This window comes from Vulpes vulpes, chromosome 15, assembly GCF_048418805.1.
Source record: "Vulpes vulpes isolate BD-2025 chromosome 15, VulVul3, whole genome shotgun sequence".
Classification (NCBI taxonomy): Eukaryota; Metazoa; Chordata; class Mammalia; order Carnivora; family Canidae; genus Vulpes; species Vulpes vulpes.
In genome coordinates, this window is record NC_132794.1 from 3,302,482 (window position 1) to 3,321,152 (window position 18,671).

Below are 18,671 nucleotides of genomic sequence, written 5' to 3' on the forward strand. Positions count from 1 at the left end.
ATCAACTACCAGTATGTGGCCAAGCACGTTTCCTCCGTTCGACCCCCTTCCTGCCTCAGGAATCGCGAACGTTATAGTATTTTGTCTGTAAATTTTCGGAATGTATTTCTAAAAGACGTGGTTTTAAACATCACAACCCAATCATCGCGGCTCGCCCCAACACGAATAATCCCGGAAGAGCATCAAATACCCAGGCTCTGCTCTCAGCCTCCCCTCCCTCCCAGCCTCTGCTCTCGGCCTCCCCGACTGTCCTACGAGTGTTCTCGCCCTCTATATGGTTTGTTTTTAAATGGGGATCCAAGCAGATCGCACACATATTGCCCTGATGTGTCCCCCAGCTCTCCCCATCTGGACACCTGCCCTGCGCCTCTCTCTCTGCCCCGCCACTTTGTTCCCGTGGTTGCAGAGGCCGGGCCATTTGTCCTGCGGATTCCCACACTCTGTGCGGTGCTGGCTCCGTCTTCACAACAGGATCTAGCATGTTCCTCCCCCCACCCCACCCCGCCCTTCCTGAACTCGGCCGTGAGATCTCGAGGCATGGTTAGATTTGGGCAGCGAGGACACAGCAGGGGCGATGGAGAGGTCTCGTGCCGAAGTCCATTCTTCACTGGAAGTTAAAATCCCAGAAGTTGTGAAGCGATGTCACAGAAGTGCTGTCCTAATTCCGCGAGTTCTCCTTATTTATTCGTAGCACACCTCCACAGAGACAGACCTCTTACCAATTACTTAGCTAACTAATTAGCTGCCTGTGAGGTGCGGTGCAGGCAGGGAAGGCAGGACGAAGGCGGGATTCCTTCATCTGCCACTTGCTAAAATAGTATCTTGATTTAGCATTTTTCAAAAGTTATCAGTTTCCTTTCATGTTGTTTTGCCTTTTTTGTTATATGCACTAATGTCATTTGCCCATCTGGCAGGTAAGGGCCTCTTTTTCTTCTCTTTTTAGAGATTTATTTATTTGAGGGAAAGAGAGAGCAGGGGGCAGGGGCAGCGGGAGACAGAAGCCTAAACAGACTCTGCGCTGAGCACAGAGTCTGAAGCGGGGCTCGGTCTCCCGACCCTGAGATCCTGATCTGACACCAAGAGTCAGACGCTCAACCGACCACACCACCCTGGAGCCTCCTCTAATTGGTTCCTGAGACCTTCTGCCTCCACCTGGTGCTTTATTAACATCCTCGCTTTCCAGTGAGACAGGATGTTCTGAGCTCGTCTCACGCATGTGCCCCAGACCTGGAACCAGGCATCTCTCTGGGGAGGTGCCAGAGAGAGGACGGGGTCGGTGTGCACGGGAAAGAGGGCTGTCAGCTCGAAGGACACACGTCCCTCCAGAGGCAGAAAGACAAGGAGTCCACACCCAGGATGGAGAAGGGACAATGAAAAGGACAGACGTAGACACAGGTCATTTTGTAGGTGAGTGGGCATGAGCTGAGGGTTCTTATCTACGTTCCTTTGGCGCAGAAGGTAAGGTCAGCTGCTCAAAGTGAAGAGGGACCAACCTCTGGTGTTTGAGAAAAATGAAGAGGGTTTAAGGGAATCTGCAGGGAACACAGCCTGGAGGGCAGCAGGTGCTGCTGGCCATCAGGAGGATGGTAATGAGATCATTAATTTCTATCAGTGCCCATCTGTGTGTGCGACGGAGTGGGTGTGTCTGTGGCCCGAGTGACACCGATAGAGGACAAAGGTGGGTGACCCCAACCTGAAGAGTCAGGTTTTGCCCCCCACCCCTGCACCCAGATTTGCATGGAGGAGTCACTCCTTCCCCCTGGTGTTGAGAAAGGGGCATCTCGGACACCTTCTGGAAGGTTCGGTTGTTCATGAGAAAGAACCTCCTGTGTGCAAAAGAAGCCCTGTGCTCGGAGCTGGGATTGCAACGAGAAGTAAGGATTAAAGCAAGGACCTTGTGTCCGAGAGCCCGGTGTCTGCAGGGCACCAGGAGGCAAGGCCGGGTGCATCCGGGAGAGGAGCAGACACCCGGGAGGGCCTCCCTGGAGGGAGCTCGGCGAGTCTGGACTTCAGAGCCTGGAAATGCCGCAGCTTAGAAAGCATAAGAACATTAAGCATCATTCGGGACGTGCTGGGATGGGGGCTCTGCGGGGGCAGAGATTTTTTACCTGTTTGTCCATGGGGTGAACGCTTGTCACCTAGAATCGAGCCTGGCACACAGGAGCCACCTGATAAACCCTGGCTGCTGAGTCCCTGGTCCCAGGTGTGCGGTGGCTGCTCCAACCCCCCCCCCCACCCCGGGGAAGGCACAGCAGGTGGACGTGAATGTGTAATGACTTGTGGTCAAGCCCTGGGCTTGAACGTAGAGTAAAAGGGAACTACAGAGTCCCTTTCTGCAGCGTAGGTGGTTGGTCTGTAATTTTCTTCTAAAAAGAGAACTTGAGGGACGCCTGGGTGGCTCAGTGGTTGGGCATCTGCCTTCAGCTCAGGTCGTGACCCTGGGGTCCTGGGATCAAGTCCCACATCAGGCTTTCTGCATGGAGCCTGCTTCTCCCTCTGCCTGTGTCTCTGCCTCTCTCTCCATGTCTTTTATGAATAAATAAAATGTTTTAAAAAATAAAACACCTTTAAAAAAATAAAAATGGAGTTTGATTTCCCACCCTCTACCTTTAATATAAATCCTGTTAAGGTTTGGTTACGTGGCATAAAGCTAACAGTTTTTAAACCCAAATGTGCCTACAAAGTTCCTACGGATCACATCACTGCCCCCCTCCTGCTGGCAAACTCAGGAGCGTCTGCGAGGGGACAGGCGCTACCAGGTCGGAGGTGGGGACCCGAGTGGCTTGGCTGCCTGTGCCCACAGTCTCCCCGCAAGGGTGCTGCCTGAGGTCCTTGCAGCACTTTCTCAGTATGTCACCCTGGAACGTTCCTGAAACTCTTTATGCCTCAGCGTCTCCTCTAACATAGTGTCGCTGAGCACTCGGCTCCGTAAGACACCGACCGTGTTACCAAGAGAACCCGGCCGGGTGCCATCCTCAGGGAGCTCACCGTCCATCTAGTTGGTACGAAACCACAGAGAGCTTCCAGCCACAAAAGTCCCCCACTGCCAAGCCTTAAACATGTTACAAGTTCTCTAGTTTCAACTTAAACAACGTAAAAACTCTTTTAGAAAAAGAATCACATATTGTGAGGGTATTGTAACTTCTGAGAATCAAACAATACTTCAAACGTACTAAGGAACTAGTCAAAGGAACGCACTGGTGAGATGGAGCTATCTTCACCTAACTGACCTTGCTCAGTAAACGTGGATTTTTACCTTTCTATTCTTCTTCAGTGGGGAACCTTTTAGGGTCCTTACACCGACACTCTGCACCCAGTGCCAGAAACAAATCGCACTGAGCTCATGGGTGGTCGCCATGCCCGGAGGTGGCAGCCCTGGGCCCAGTGTGGCCCAAAGTGGGTGCCAGCCTGGTTCTGAGTGCCAAGTTTCAGTGTTTGGATGGTGTGGACACCAGTCCTAGGAAGCCTTCAACCACCAGCCCCGCTTAAAACCTTCCGGGCTCTGTTCCTTGTGGAGGAGGGAAGATTCCTGCAGCTCTCCCAACTACTCTATTTAGTCCCCAACTGCTTGGAGGCTTGCCCTAGGAGCCGGTCATTAAAAACCAGGTCGGGGGAGGAGAGACAGACAGACACACACAACCTGGGGTACCAGAGCCATAAGGAGAGGAGCGGCAGGCACCTAGAGCTGAGGCAGTGCTTCTGTGGCCATCGAACAGTAGGGGTGAATGACGTACCCAGAAAAGACCCTGAAACGGTATCCTCTTAATAACGTAAAGGAGCACAATCTCCTTAACTGACGCTCCCTACGTCCTTCAAGTCTGCATTAAACACTTCCATTTGTTCTTTCGTCAAACTGGATTGAATCAAGATAGTTCTGACATATTCTCAAGATGAAATACAGTTCGATCATTTAACCCCTCCCCCCTTTTTTAAACACTTCTGAAGAAGTTCTGGCGTGTCCACCGTGTGATAGTACCTCCTAACGGCAAGCGATAGACGAAACCATTCCAGTTAAATACAGGCACGTATGCATTTAGAAGACCTGGAAGGGGGATGCTCGGGTGACCCAGTGGTTGAGTGTCTGCCTTCAGCCCAGGGTGTAATCCTGGAGTCCTGGGATCGAGTCCCACATCGCGCTCCCTGCAGGGAGCCTGCTTCTCCCTCTGCCTGTGTCTCTCATGAATAAATAAAAAATCTTTTAAAAAAATAGAAGGCCTGGAAGGATTCATGTCTGAACACCAATAGCAGCCCTCCCGGGAGATGAGGTTACGGGTCTTCTTCACCTTTTTCTTTATACTTCACTGCGTTTTACCAATTTTGCCAAAAGCACTTAGTAATGTTTACTAACCTGAGCCTTAACTTGGGGCCAGGCTCTGTGCTGGGCCGCGGGGCCAAGGCCCTGGGTCACGTGGGGACACAGAAGCACAAGTCACAAGTGTGCCAGGAGTGCAGCAGAAGCAGAGGGAAGGGGACGTACCAGGGGCTCGAAGCACGTAGGAAAGCATCCCCCTAGGGGGTTACATCGGGTGAGGTGTGCAAGGAGAACTGTGCACCAGGTAGAGAAACCGAGAGTCACGTTTCAGAAAGACAACGGCATTCGCTGAGCTAGGACGGTGTCCTGAGGAAAAATGATCTAAGTAATTATATATGGTTAACGTAGGGGAAGAATAAGACGTGGGGAAAAATGCTCATCCTCACAAACGATCCGGAAAATACAAAGTAAAGGCACCACGAGATGCTGTTTGCCATTGAATTAGACAAGAAAAACAACTTACAGCAGGCGAGAGATTGGGGGCATCAGTCACTCGGCTGGAGAGCGGCGTGGGCCGGCCATCCTAGGGGGCAACACGGGGAAGCACACATTTAGTCTCCCTGCTTCTCCTGCTGGCCCAGTAACCCTCCACCCCCACGAGGCTGAGTGCTGCACAGTGGATGTGAGGTGGGGACAGAGCTCTTTGCACTCAGGTGTGCCCAGTGATGCTGGTCATCCCTTCATTCGCTTCTTGGTTTCGGGGAGCGGGCTCACGGGTGTTCATCGCAGGTCTCTGCTGCGTCACAGACACAGGGGAACACGCATTTCTGTGCAGATCCAGCGCTATGGGGTCAAGGATTTAAAACCCCGAGGTAAGTGTACATGTTCCATTTCTACAGCATGTGGCTTTTCCAGAGCATCTCATTCTCGTGAACTCATTTGATCCTTATGACTTTTCTGCAAGGTGCACAGGGCGAGCCTTACCCTGGGAAACGTCACTCGGCTGGCAGGCTCCTGCCCTGCAGCTGCCTCAGAGAACCTGATGCGTCCTCAGGCGCTGGAAGGTGCAGGCCCTTGTACTGCTTGGGAGGCATCTCCCTCCACCACTACCGACCCTGCAAGGTCTTCTGTACCAGCAGGAGATCCAGCCTCACATCCCCACTAGTAGGGAAGAACGACGTCCCATCTAGAGCAAGGGACCAAGAGGGAGCCACAAGGGATCAGGATTTAGGTATTTTTAATAGTGTGGACTAATGCTGACTTTGTCCCAAACGGGTCTGTAAATTTTTCTCATTTCCTCAGAGTCCCTAGTATACCACCCAGGGGTTCAGCACACGGTCAGTGACAACTACTTAACCCGTGTATTCACAGAACCTCCGGAAAATCCAATCTGACTTAAGAATAAAGAAAGGAAGACCCTAAAGCAGATGAAAAAGGAATTAAAAAATGGACACGCTCTACTCTTTTGTCTTTCCCAAGCGTCGCCTAAAATCACTGTGCTGCGGCAAAGTGATCCGTGGTGTGCAACGTGAGCAGCGTGTGTTGACCGGACGCTTCCTCTGTGCGGTGCGGGGAGGGGCTGCAGGCTCTCCCCTTGAGCTGCCCGGCTGCGGGCCAACATCAAACGGAGCCGCCGGATTCCCAGGCACCCAGTCCCCGCGGGGCCGACTGCCACTGGCCTCCCCACCTGGCTGGTTGTGCCATAGTACAGGACGGTTTCACGTCCGGGGCGGACGAGGACTGGTGGCATCCTCCCGTGCACCTCCCGTGCACCTCGCATGCAGCTCGCGTCCACCTCCTGTGCAGCTCGCGTCCATCTCGCGTGCACCTTGTGTCCACCTCTCGTGCACCTCACATGCACCTCGTGTCCACCTCACGTGCACCTCGCGTCCACCTGCCATGCACCTCGCATCCACCTCCCGTCCACCTGCCGTGCACCTCGCATCCACCTCCCGTCCACCTCGCATGTACCTCGCATCCACCTCCCATGCACCTCGCGTCCACCTCCAATGCACTTCGTGGCCACCTCACGTCCACCTGCCGTGCACCTCGCATCCACCTCCTGTGCACCTCACGTCCACCTCGCGTGCACCTGGCGTACACCTCCCGTGCACCTCCTGTGCACCTCGCATCCACCAGCCGTGCACCTTGCATCCACCTCCCGTCTACCTCCTGTGCACGTCGCATGTACCTCGCGTCCACCTCCCATGCACTTTGCGTCCACCTCACGTCCACCTCACATGCACCTCCCGTCAACCTCTCATGCACCTCCCGTCCACTTCCCGTCCACCTCCCGTGCACCTCGCATCCACCTCCCGTGCACCTCGCATCCACCTCCCTTGCACCTCACGTCCACCTCCCGTCCACCTCACGTCCATCTTCCATCCACCTCGCATGCACCTTGCGTCCACCTCCTGTCCACCTCGCGTGCACCTCGCATGCACCTCCCGTCCACTTCCCGTCCACCTCCCGTGCACCTCGCATCCACCTCCTGTGCACCTCACGTCCACCTCACGTCCACCTCCCGTCCACCTCGTGTGCACCTCGCATCCACCTCCCGCCCACCTTGCGTGCACCTCCCGTCCACCTCACGTCCATCTTCCATCCACCTCGCATGCACCTTGCGTTCACCTCCCGTCCACCTCGAGTGCACCTCGCATGCACCTGGCGTACACCTCGTGTCCACCTTCCATGCACCTTGTGTCCACCTCCCGTGCACCTCCCATGCACCTCCCGTCCACCTCTCATGCACCTCACGCCTACCTTCAGTGCATCTCACATGCACCTCATGTCCACCTCCTGTGCACCTCGCGTCCACCTCCCGTGCACCTCCTGTGCACCTCGCATCCACCTCCTGTGCACCTCGCATGTACCTCGCGTCCACCTCCCATGCACCTTGCGTCCACCTCCTATGCACTTTGCGTCCATGTCGCGTCCACCTCCTGTGCACCTCCCATCCACCTCCCGTCCACCTCCTGTCCACCTCCCATGCACCTCGTGTCCACCTCCCGCCCACCTTGAGTGCACCTCGCATGCACCTGGTGTACACCTCCCATCCACCTCGCGTGCACCTCGTGTCCACCTCCCGTGCACCTCGCATGCACCTCGCATGCACCTCGGGTTCACCTCCCGTCCACCTCCCATGCACCTCGCGTCCACCTCGCATCCACCTTCCGTCCAACTCCCGTGCACCTTGTGTCCACCTCCCATCCACCTCGAGTGCACCTGGCGTACACCTTCCCTCCACCTCGCGTCAACCTCCCATGCACTTTGCGTCTACTTTGCGTGCACCTGCCATGCACCTCGCGTCCACCTCGCGTCCACCTCCCATGCACCTCCCGTCCACCTCCCGTGCACCTCGCGTGCACCTCGAGTCCACCGCCCGTGCACATTGCGTCCACCTCCCGTGCACCTCCCGCGCACCTCCCGTTCACCTCGCGTGCACCTCCTGTCCACCTCCCGTGCACCTCCCGCACACCTCCCGCGCACCTCCCGTCCACCGCCCGTGCACATTGTGTCCACCTCCCGCGCACCTCCCGTCCACCTCGAGTCCACCGCCCGTGCACATTGCGTCCACCTCCCGTGCACCTCCCGTGCACCTCCCGTGCACCTCGCGTCCACCTCCTGTCCAGCTCCCGTGCCCCCCCCCCCCCCGTGCACCTCCCGTCCACCGCAGGACAGGCGTGTGCGCGGCCGGCGACTTCCTGTGTTGGCCGCCTCGAGCGCGGGAGGCGCAGCTTCACACTGGTCCCGCGCAGGCTGCCCGCCCGCGTCCGTGGCGCCGAGCAGCCCGAGTCTTCACCACACGGACGCTCACAAGCGGCCGCCCGGCGGAAGCACGTCTGCAGCCGGAGCGCCTTCAGGAAACCCGGCGACTGAAGGGGCGGAGGATCCCTGAGTCCACAGCGCCCCCGGGGCCTGGCGGAAGGCGCACCGGGGAGCGGCCCCGCCGAGGGCTCCACCGCCGTCCGCACGCCGCAGCCCCGCGGGGCGGCCACTCTCCCTCCGCCGTAAACACGCGCCCGCGGATCCGGGGGAGGAAAGCCGCCCGGAGCCAGCCCGCCCGGCCCGCAGCGCCCGCCGCCGTCACAGCTCCACCCAAGGAGGCCGCAGCGCTGCCTCGAAGCGTCCACCCGCTCGACCCCCTGCACGTGCGGCGGCGCCGGCGCTCGCGTCCCTCACCCGCTGCTGAGCCGAGCCGTCGCCGTCGCCGCCGCCCCAACGAGGCACATCGGGCCCGGGCGCCCTCTCCGGGGCTCCCCAGGGACAGGCCGCTGGTCGCCATGGCAACTGCCACCCCCCAGCCCCCTGCGGCAGGCGGTCAGGGAGGGGGGCAGTGGGGGCAGGCCCGCCCCCCGCCCCCAGCCATCCCGAGCTGCAGCCCGGCCCGGGCTCCCTCCACTCAGCCTCCTTCTCGCAGGAGGGCGGCGGGTCTCCGTCACTCACACCCGGGGAAGGCGCGACGATAGGTTCTTTCTGGGGACACGAACCGGCGGAACCGTAGGCCCCCGCCCGCACTCACCCGACGCCCCGCCGCCTCGGCGCTCCCGCCTTCTCCGAGGGCTGCCTCTGCGCAGGCGTGCCCTGGGGGCGGATGGGAAATTCCTCCTGGGGGCGGATGGGAAGGGCCGCTGGGCGTGATGGGAGGGCTCGCTGGTGGATGATGGGAGGGCTCCCTGGTGGATGATGGGAGGGCTCCCTGGTGGATGATGGGAGGGCTCGCTGGGGGTGATGGGAAGGCTCATTGGGGGTGATGGGAAGGGCTCACTGGGGGTGATGGGAGGGCTCGCTGGGGGTGATGGGAAGGACTCGCTGGGGGTGATGGGAAGGGCTCGCTGGGGGTGATGGGAAGGGCCCGCTGGGCATGATGGGAGACCTTGCAGGTGAATGATGGGCATCGTGTCCCTCTAGAGGTCCTTGGGGGTGAAGAGGGTTTCCTCCCTCTTCGCGGGGAAGAAAAGCCTTTGTGGTCGAGGGGAGGGCGCCGACGCTTGGCCCCTCAAGCCTCCGAGGAGAGGAGGAGGAACCTTCGGAGTTTGAGAGGCGGCTGTGCCCCCGGCGCTCCGTCCTGCTCTCCCGGGAGTGAGGGCCCAGGTGCGTCGGGCTGCAGGTCTGTGCTGCTGCGAGGGCCGGGGCCGCCCGTTGTCCCCGTGCTTGTCTTATCCGGTCAGTGGAGATGGGAGGGGAGACCAGCCTGCGTGGGGCAGCGGTCAGGTAGGGCTCGGTGGGGCCGGGCACCCGGCCGCCGGCTAGCATGGGGTCCACGCCAGGCTTTGCTTGAGCCACTTCTGGCTCCCTCAGCCTAGAGCTCGAGGGGCGCGGGGGGCTCAGCCGTGGAGCACCTGCCCTCGGCCTAGGGCGTGGCCCAGGGTCCTGGAATCGGGCCCCCCATCCGGCTCCCCGCAGGGACCCTGCTCCTCCCTCTGCCTGTGTCTCTGCCTCTCTCTCTGCGTCTCTCATGAATAAGTAAAATCTTAAAAAAGAAAAAAAAAATAGAGCTCACTGAGCCAGTGGTTCTCTGCTTGGTAGGTGCTTTTAAGGCCACCCCCTGGACACCGCAGCTGCTCCTTGGAATCAGAGATTTGGAAGGCAGTGGGGTGTCACGAGGAACAGCAATGGCTTTGACCCCGCTGATTCTATGAACCTGAGCAATGACCTCACCCCCTGGGGCTTCTCTCCCTTAGCTGGACAGTGTGCGTGTGCGTGTGTGGGGGGTGACGGGATGCAACAACACCATCCATACTGCAGCACACAGAACTTAGCAAACCTTAGTTACTGTCATTGATACACCAAATCATTCTCACGTGCAAAAAAAAAAAAAAAAAAAAACAGCTGAAACATACTTGAATTATCATCACTGTTCCAGATTTCTGATCTCTACAATATTCTTGACATTTTATTATAAAGACATGTTTAGTTGTAGTGAATGTGGCGACATTTATAGAGAAGTATAAGGAAGATCATGGTCACCCGTGTCCCAAAGACCTCACTCTTCCCCACAAGAAAAACTGTTAAGTTTAGTGACTTATGATCTTTTTTCTTTGCATCTAACGAATAATGCTAGTTGTAGGTTCTTGGGTGTTAATTTGCTTGTATTTTCTTTCTTTTCTTTTCTTTTCTCTTTTCTTTTCTCTTTTTTTTCTCTTTTCTTTTCTTTTCTTTTCTTTTCTTTTTTTTTCTTTTCTTTCTTTCTTTGTAAGTGATGCCTAAGATTTGGGCCTGAGATTTGGTTAAGATCATTACCACCCACTATGTCATTGTTTCCGAGGGAAAGGTTGCAGAGTATGAGTGCTCAGGAAGATCTGGGTGGCTTCCTCTCACGGGTTTGGCATCTGTAAGGTGGTTGGCAAGATCAAACTCTTATTTCCTCAGCTACTCCTCCCCTTACCTCCAGGGCAACAACAAACAACACACCTTGGGATGGGTATGGGAGGAACTTTCTATTAATGATACATGATTTCTTTGTAATGTTTTTATTGTTAATATTAGGTAGCTATCATAATAATGCATTGATAAAATATTATCTTTGATTCCTATGGCAGCTCTTTGAGATCGGAAGAGCTTATTCTCCCCAATTTACAAAATAGGAATCCAAAAAAAAAAAAAAAAACCACAAAACAAAAACAAACAAAAAACAAAATAGGAATCTGAAGCTCAGAGGGCAGATGAATTGCCAGAGGTCACCAAACCCATGGGGCCCAGAATTAGAACTTAGGCCTTCTGGCTCTAGGAGAGTAATGTTTTCATTGAACAATGATGACTTTAAGACCTGTTTCCCTCCCATTTACGTCATTTTTTGAATACTTAAATATTACATTTAAAGAAATAAGATGATTGGGTTATTGTTATTGTTCAAGGTTTTAAAATTCAAAAACCAACAATATGTAGATTTGAGAAGACACAGTTATTTGCTTGATTTTCAAAAACACATTAGAAATCAGGTATACAAATGTACAATGGCCAAACCATATAGAAAAACAGAACTCTGACCCACAAGCCACAGCCTAGGAAACCAACCCATTATCTATAGGAACCAGCCCAGGGAGCCGGTGTGCTGTACATCAGACTTGTAGGAAGTCTGTCTGATCCAGGATCAAACAACTGCCCTAGGAGAAAACAATAACCCCCATGACAACTGGCCAGGACTTGATTAATAGCTGAGTGGTCTCCACTTCCAGCTTAAGACCAACCAGAGAAGGTTCAGTCTGCTAGCCAATCACCTAGCATGTCCCGCTTCTAGTTAGCTGGGCCAACAGCCCCCAGGTGGGGCACACCTGGCGCCTCCCCTCTCTTCCACTGCAAGCTCTGCCCACCTGTGAATCTCTGCCAAAATGCAAGTGATGGCAGCTGACTCCCCGGCTATAGCAAGCTCTGAATAAATGGCCTTTGCTTGTTCATTTGAGTGGCCTTTATTGACACGAACAAAATAGAGATTCTTTTAAGTACCATTGATGAAGAAAGACCTCGACCATGTTTTCATCTCACCGAGGATCTAAAGGCCCAGATGGACTGGATCTCACTGGCTTGGCTGAGCATCTACTGTGTGAAAAACCCTTTTCTAGGTGCTGTGGGGGCTGATGGCTCGCTGGATGGATGGTGGGTGGATGACAAGCAGGTGGATGATGCGTGGAGTTCAGGTCCTTTCCTCCTTGAGACATAGAGGAGACTGGACGCGCCTCTGCTAAGAGGTTAGAGCTGACTCCCTGCGTCAGGAGGGGATGTTTATAAACAAGGGGAAGGCTGTCAGCGGACACGTTTCCCTGGACTGTCAACACTGGTCAGGAGAGCCCAGAAAGGCGAGGAGGAGAGGGCAGGGCCCGCGGAGGGACCCAAGAGGCCAAGGGAGAGGTCGAGAGGGGCAGCACTCAGCGGCGGGCAGAGGGGAGGCCCTGTCCAGAGCTGGCCTCTGTGCGTCTTCTGTGCACCCCCTCTTTACGCCCCTGACCCAAAGGTGCCTCCTCGTTACAGCATCACCCAGCAGCCGACGGCGGGATCCCGGCCAGCCCAGGGTGTCCAGGTCAGAGAGCTGGTGGGTACCAAGTCCGTCCCGAGCCCCGCCCCCTCCCTCTCCCCGGGCGGCGATTGGTGGAGCCCCTCCCGTTGCTATGGCAGCACCCGGACGCGGCCAGTGGCTCCGCCCCGCGCTTTCCCGCTCCAGGCCACGCCCCCTCTTCATCCTAAGTCCCGCCCCCTCCCTCTCCCCGGGCGGCGATAGGCCGAGGGCCCCTCCTGTTGCTATGGCAGCACCCGGACGCGGCCAGTGGCTCCGCCCCGCGCCGGAGGAGGGGGCGAGGCAGGCCGCGTCTCCATGGCGACGGCGGACGCGGCGGTGCAGGCGGCGGGGACCTACCGAGACGCGCTGGTGGCGGCGACGACCCAGACCCGGGCGAGGCCATGTCGGACCTGGGCTCGGAGGAGCTGGAGGAGGAGGGAGAGAATGATATTGGGGTGAGACCTGGGTGAGGGGTGGGGGCTCCCCGGGCGCACCCCCGGAGACCAGTGCGGCCAAATCAGCGCCCAGTCCTGGAAGCTGGCGGTGAAAGGAGAACAGCTGACGTCTTCTCGCCGCATCCCTTGTCGCCGCTGCCTCCCCTCCTGTCTCCTCCCATCCGCCCTCCCGTGTTCCGAGGCAGCCTCTGGAGCGGCCTCCGCCTGCCACGCCCGCCAGGTGGAGCATCCTCTGCTGCCGCTCCGTGCCCGCGGTGTCCGTGGCTGGCCGCCACCCCTCCTGCTGGGCGGCGATGAACAGTCATTCCTGCAGTGGAGCTCAGCTCCTCGGGATCAGGGTGGACGGAGGACAGCTGCTTGGCCAGCCTTCTAGAGAGGCTGAGAAGGTCTCAGCGAACGCTTCCCCAAGGCATGCCCTAGAGGCCTGGAAAGACTAATGCTTCTCTGGGAGCTGAACCAAGTCGTAGGACTCATCCCCTGGTGTAGACAGACAGTGGCGAGGCGGTGCCGGGTGCACCTTATCCAGTGGTGTGAGCTGGGCGCCGTGTGCACATAAACATGTAATCACAGATGAATCACTCTAGCCCAGAGGGTGCCATTTCTTGGCTGACAGTTGGGAACCCCAGCCATGGTGTGTGTGTGTTCAGGGTACAGAGTTGAGATGGTTTCAGAATTATTATTATTATTATTATTATTATTATTATTATTATTTTATGGTTTCCGAATTAACTGAAAAATCTGTGACCTCTTGCTGTGACCGATGGGTCGGTGCCTTCTGGGACCTTCTTGGCAGCTCTGTGCGCCCGTCTCCCAGCTTCTGCCCTAGTTACTGCTCAAGACTAGCACCTCTACGAAGCAGAGCCGCCCGGCCGGCGGGCAGAGCCAGAAGCCCGGGATCTGCGTGCTCTCAGGACAGCCAGCCGCTCGTGCTTAAAAAGCAGGACAAACTGCAGTGATTTACACCCCAGAATCCCCTGTGCAACGAGGCCGAGTCTGGGACGTCTCCAGACATTCTCATGCTCCTCTTCCATATCTGTTTCCCCCTCCTGTTTATTGATTTCCCGGGGAGCACTTTAAAAAAAAATCACTTGCTCAGGGTCTGCTTCCGGGGGAACCCGACCTACAACATCTGCCCAGGAAGACTTCAAGTTTGTCTCCTAGGATGGCCCTAGTGATTCGTAACTTTTTTTGTTGACCATAAATCCACAGCTGGGGTCATTTTAAAGGGTTCCCCTCTATTCAGTCACCCCAGTGGCTCAACACTGGGTGCACTGGGAGGGCTTCTGAGCGAGGGTGGGGGGAAGCTTTCATACATTGTGATTTAGTTCTGTAAGGCCACACGTTTTTACCTTCTGCTCTGAGCAAGGATTTCTGGGCTACATCGTGCGAGGCAAGGGCAGACCCCAGAAGCGTTTGTTTCCAAAGTCCTAGTGGCGTGTTTGAGCCTGTGTTGCAATAAGTCTTTACAGATCCAACTCCACGTGAAATCATTACTCTGTGCCCGGGCCCTTTTATTATTTATTCTGTGCACTCTGCGCTCACGACGAGGTGCTTGAGGAATGTTTGCTTTGTGAAGGGTAAGGAGAAAACAGGTGAATTACAAGCTTGTGTTAGGTTCTTTTTTTTTATTGACTTACTTTTAAGATATGTAATTATTTCTGTCTTACTGTATTAGTCCATGAGTGTTTGAAACTCTCTTGATAAAGAGTTTAAACTTGATAAGGAGATGAGCTAACTGGAGTTGGGGACTCTTGAGACAACTGAGCCCCGGTTACTCCTCAGTTCCCCCATGTGGCTTCCCCTCCCCCTGACACCTCCTGAGGCTGAAAGCTGTCCTGACATCTCAGGCACCCAGGAATCCAGGAATCCTTGAAGGAAGAGTTGGGTGTTTTTTGTTTTTTGTTTTTGTTTTTTTCATTTGAAGTCCTGGATTACTGGCAGCAGCAACAGGGAGGTATTTGTGTGGCTTGAGCCCTATTCCCCCTGCATGTATTACTTCACATCCGTCCCCATAAAGGACACAATTTGGAATGCCTCTCGTTTTCCACAATTTGTTGGCTTCATTTACAATGTGAAGGATTATCATGATAAATTACCAGCTCAGATACCGGAGACAGCGAGTGAGGCTCCCACCAGTGACAGGCACTAGGTGTGTCCCCTTGGACCAATGCTTCATGTCGCCCAGGTGTGGTTGCCTACCTCACCTGTAAGATGGGGCTGGGGATTGGGAGGGATTCAATGAAATACTCTTTTATGTAAAGATGCTTAAGACATCCTTAGTGATGAATACACAGTAGCTGTAATTATCCCTGTCTCCTCTGCCCAGGAATACGACGGGGAACGGAATGAGGCAGGCGAACGACACGGACACGGGAAGGCAAGACTGCCCAACGGGGACACGTATGAAGGGAACTACGAGCACGGTAAAAGACACGGCCAGGTCAGAACTGGTGCCGCCGGGAGGTAGCCTATTCCAGTCAGTGCGCCAGCGGCGAGCACCGCAGGGCTGAGCACGTATCAGGAATGATATGAATCGTATATAATCAATGTGTTTCAGGGGATCTACAAATTTAAAAGCGGCGCTCGGTACATCGGAGAGTACGTTAAAAATAAAAAGCATGGTCACGGCACTTTTATATACCCAGATGGATCAAGATACGAAGGTAAAACGTGCTCACAGAGCAGATTTCTGGGCCGTAGAGCTCTTGTTTGGGGACCGAGCTTGTCTGTGGATGCTGGGCCGTACGAGGGGGCTCCAAGTTCTCCAGGTCGGCCAGTCACTCTGCAAACACGGGCTGTGCTCCTGTGTTCTCAGGGCTGACGCAGAAACCAGAAAGCCCTGAGACTCACGAATTGGCCCCTGGTGGGGGGGAGGGGAATATGACTCTCCCTCGTGAGCCCATGTGCTGAGCAGCAAAAGCAAGGGATGCCCTGGGTGAGCGAAGACCCTTGTGGGGTCCGGAAACAGGTGCTCTGTGGTGTCCTGCCCTTGAAGCTGATTTTGCTGTTTCTCTGACCCACCCCTCTCTTCATGAACATGCGTGGTTTCTTTAGACTTGGGGGTTCCTTCGTTGAAGGCTTCTGGTTGGGGGAGATGTTCGGCCTCGTTAAGCTGGGATTCCTCTGCCTGCCATGATTTCTTGCCTGCCAGTGTCATGTCTCAGGAGGATCGTTGTTCCCTGATTTCCGAGAACGCCCCCTGCTGTCCCCGCACACCGTCATCACCCGGTGTGACTGCCATGCTGGTCTGATCCCCATGAGGGGTGAACCTGGGAGGAGAGACAAGTGGGAAGTGGGTGTGAGGCCTGAGAAACCATGCAGGGTTCTGTGTTCTGGACTTTTCCTGGGAAGAATTTATCCAGTTTGGGTCAGATTTCCCAGGAGATCTGTGACTGCAACCCTGGAGCTGTGGTGACAAGAGCTCCTCCTGCAGGGAGCTTCCCCGCTCGCTGGCCTGGCTCTCCGGCCTGCAGATGAGGATGGTACCCTGGGCACCGTGTCTGGCAGGTGGCGAGCACTCAGGACAGGCTGCCCGGGCAGCGCCGTGGTAGCGTGGCTTCCTGATGAGGACGTGTCCTTTGGGTGCAAGGCGGAGCTGCCTCTCTGGTTGCTAAATGGAAGTGGAACCAAGGAATTGCAAACCAGATGTACTGCCAGGGTCCAAGGCCCCGGGGGAGGGTGCCAATGCCGTTCCTGTTAAGAGAGGGAGTTGCGGCTCCGTTTCATAGTTCTCAGAGCAATTATTCCAGAAGGAGCACCATCTGCTTTTTAAATGAACTTCAGACAATTTAATTTAGAGTTTGATTTAATGCTGTTATGACCCTAATCTCATTGTCGCCATGTTTTATCTTAGTCTAGATGTCAATACAAGCCGAACAACATGTGCATATATATAAAGGATGCAGGGGCAGCCCGGGTGGCTCAGCGGTTTAGCACCTGCCTTCCGCCCAGGGTGTGACCCTGGAGTCCCGGGATCGAGTCCCATGTCAGGCTCCTTGCATGGAGCCTGCTGCTCCCTCTGCCTGTGTCTCTGCCTCTCTCTCTCTCTCTCTCTCTCTCTTTCTCTGTGTCTCTCATGAATGAATAAATAAAATCTCAAAAAATAAAAAATAAAAAGGATGCTCAGAACAAGGGGTGGAAGGAGTTTTTAACGTGCAGGTTAGCCAACACACAGAACTTTGGAAACAGCCGTGAGTTTTCGCGTCTCCGAGTGGCTCTGTATCTTAAAGGGTACAGGGTGTGGTCACTACTCAGAGGTTTCTTCTCCCGGGTCAGAAGCCACAATGTTAATTTTAGCTCCAGAGGTGAACCGGAGCTAAAGCTCTAAGTTGACATGTGGCCTGGTCTTCAAAGCCCTGTGTTGCCCGGCTGCCATCCTAAGGGACGTGCAGAGTGGTTTCCTGCAGGGTTGCTAGTGCGCTCGGCCCCAGCCCGAGGTGTGGGGCGCATTGGTGATCTCCCAGACAGGAGGCGGGCCCGGTGGGGGAGCCCAGGGATGAGCGGACACCCCTGCTGTGAGGGCCCCTTGGGCAGAGGCAGGGAGGCAGGGGTGCTTGGCGGAGCAGGATGAGGTTGGAGGGGAGCGGAGGGGGCCAGGCTTCGGAGGGGCGTGTGGACCACCTCTGCAGATGGCGAGGTGTGGGGACGGAGGGCCGATGAGGCCTGGGAAAGGAGAGGGAGCACCCCTCTCCAGCACCCCTCTTCCACGTTGGCCCTGTTGCTAGCTGCAAGGGGTGAATGGAGATGAAGATGTTAAGTAAGGAAATTGTGGAGAAATAAGATAATGGGATGGCTTGCAGCTGGCTATTCTGGAAGCTCTCGAGGGCAGGAGCCAAAAGAAGGCATGAACACTTGGCCCTTGGGGGTGCTTGTGAAGAGGGCATGAAGTTGGAGCCAGAGAAACCCAGATTTTTGTTTTGGTCCTGCTGTGCAGTCTCGGGCAATGTGCGTGGATCCCTCTGGTTTTGGGTGTTGTCTCCATAAAAATGTGTTGCGGTTATTACGTGTCCCAGCGGAGGCGGCCAGTGCAAAGCCCGTCGCTGTTGGGAAGCAGCACCGGGGTGATTCCCCACCAGTGCCAGCTCCCGTCTCTCCACGTCTATAGCTGACCCAGCAGCGGAGGGAGCCAGCAGGGCAGACAGTGACTAACCTGCATTTTAGTGGAAGAGAGCTTCTCGAAAGAGCATTTTATTTTATTTTTATTTTTTATTTTTTAAAGATTTTATTTATTTACTTACTTATTCATTTGAGAAAGAGAGAGAGAGCCCATGTGCATGAGTGGGGGTGAGAGGACAGAGGGAGAGGGAGAGAGAGTCCCTCTGCCTTCGGCTCAGGGCGTGACCCTGGGGTCCTGGGATCGAGTCCCGCATCGGGCTCCCTGCAGGGACCCTGCTTCTCCCTCGGCCTGTGTCTCTGCTTCTCTCTCTGTGTCTCTCATGAATGAATAAATAAAATCTTTAAAAAAGAAAAAGTCAGATGCTTAACTGACGGAGCCACCCAGATGCCGCAGAGCATTTCATTTTACATGGTCTTTCATCCCCAGAGCTCCAGACCGGAGAGCCCTGGAAGCCCTGGGGACCATGGTGGGGTGAACACCCGTGGGGAGCTTTGTAAGGGGACCGTGTGCCCCTGGAGGAAAACCAACCCGGACCACAGCCAACCGACCTGAACAGAAGTGTATGAGGATTTCTCCTGAACAGAAGCGTTAAAAATCCACGTCTGACGTGCCTGCAGCACGCCTCTTCCTTACCTTTCTAGCTCGTAATGGAGTGTCTATCTGACAATTTTGCGATGTCCCTTTCTACGGAGAAAATAGAGAATCCTGTCTTCTGTCTTTGACCAAAGACATATCAAAATTAGCTTTTAAAAATTATTCAGTCTAGAAAAGTGTGATTCAGGGTAATAACTTGTTCTTAGCGGTGCCATGTGATTTTTTAAGGATAGTCGTCAACTTTGGAAACCTCTATGAAGT

The 18,671-nt window shown here is 55.2% G+C and overlaps 2 protein-coding genes across 9 annotated transcripts in view; one reads left to right on the forward strand and one right to left on the reverse strand.

Annotated features, from left to right (window-relative positions):
• The window catches only part of SLC37A1 (solute carrier family 37 member 1), an 80,223-nt gene extending 67,363 nt beyond the window's left edge, over nt 1–12,860 (reverse strand). Inside the window, exons 1-2 of one of the 3 annotated variants that reach the window (XM_072739746.1) lie at nt 12,603–12,860; nt 4,776–4,835 (exon numbers count right to left, since the gene is read on the reverse strand). The gene's annotated coding sequence lies outside the window, so the exon portion shown is untranslated. Of the gene's footprint in view, nt 1–4,775; nt 4,836–8,698; nt 8,938–12,602 lie in introns of those variants that run through there. The other 2 variants (XM_072739744.1, XM_072739747.1) reach the window with 2 other exon arrangements.
• The window catches only part of RSPH1 (radial spoke head component 1), a 30,821-nt gene continuing 24,696 nt past the window's right edge, over nt 12,547–18,671 (forward strand). For 3 of the 6 annotated variants that reach the window (XM_025983371.2, XM_072739748.1, XM_025983370.2), the window contains exons 1-3: nt 12,572–12,700; nt 15,027–15,140; nt 15,258–15,363. In XM_025983371.2, the coding sequence (XP_025839156.1) occupies nt 12,647–12,700; nt 15,027–15,140; nt 15,258–15,363 (274 nt within the window). In that variant the 5' untranslated portion in view covers nt 12,572–12,646. Of the gene's footprint in view, nt 12,701–14,162; nt 14,278–15,026; nt 15,141–15,257; nt 15,364–18,671 lie in introns of those variants that run through there. The other 3 variants (XM_072739751.1, XM_072739749.1, XM_072739750.1) reach the window with 3 other exon arrangements.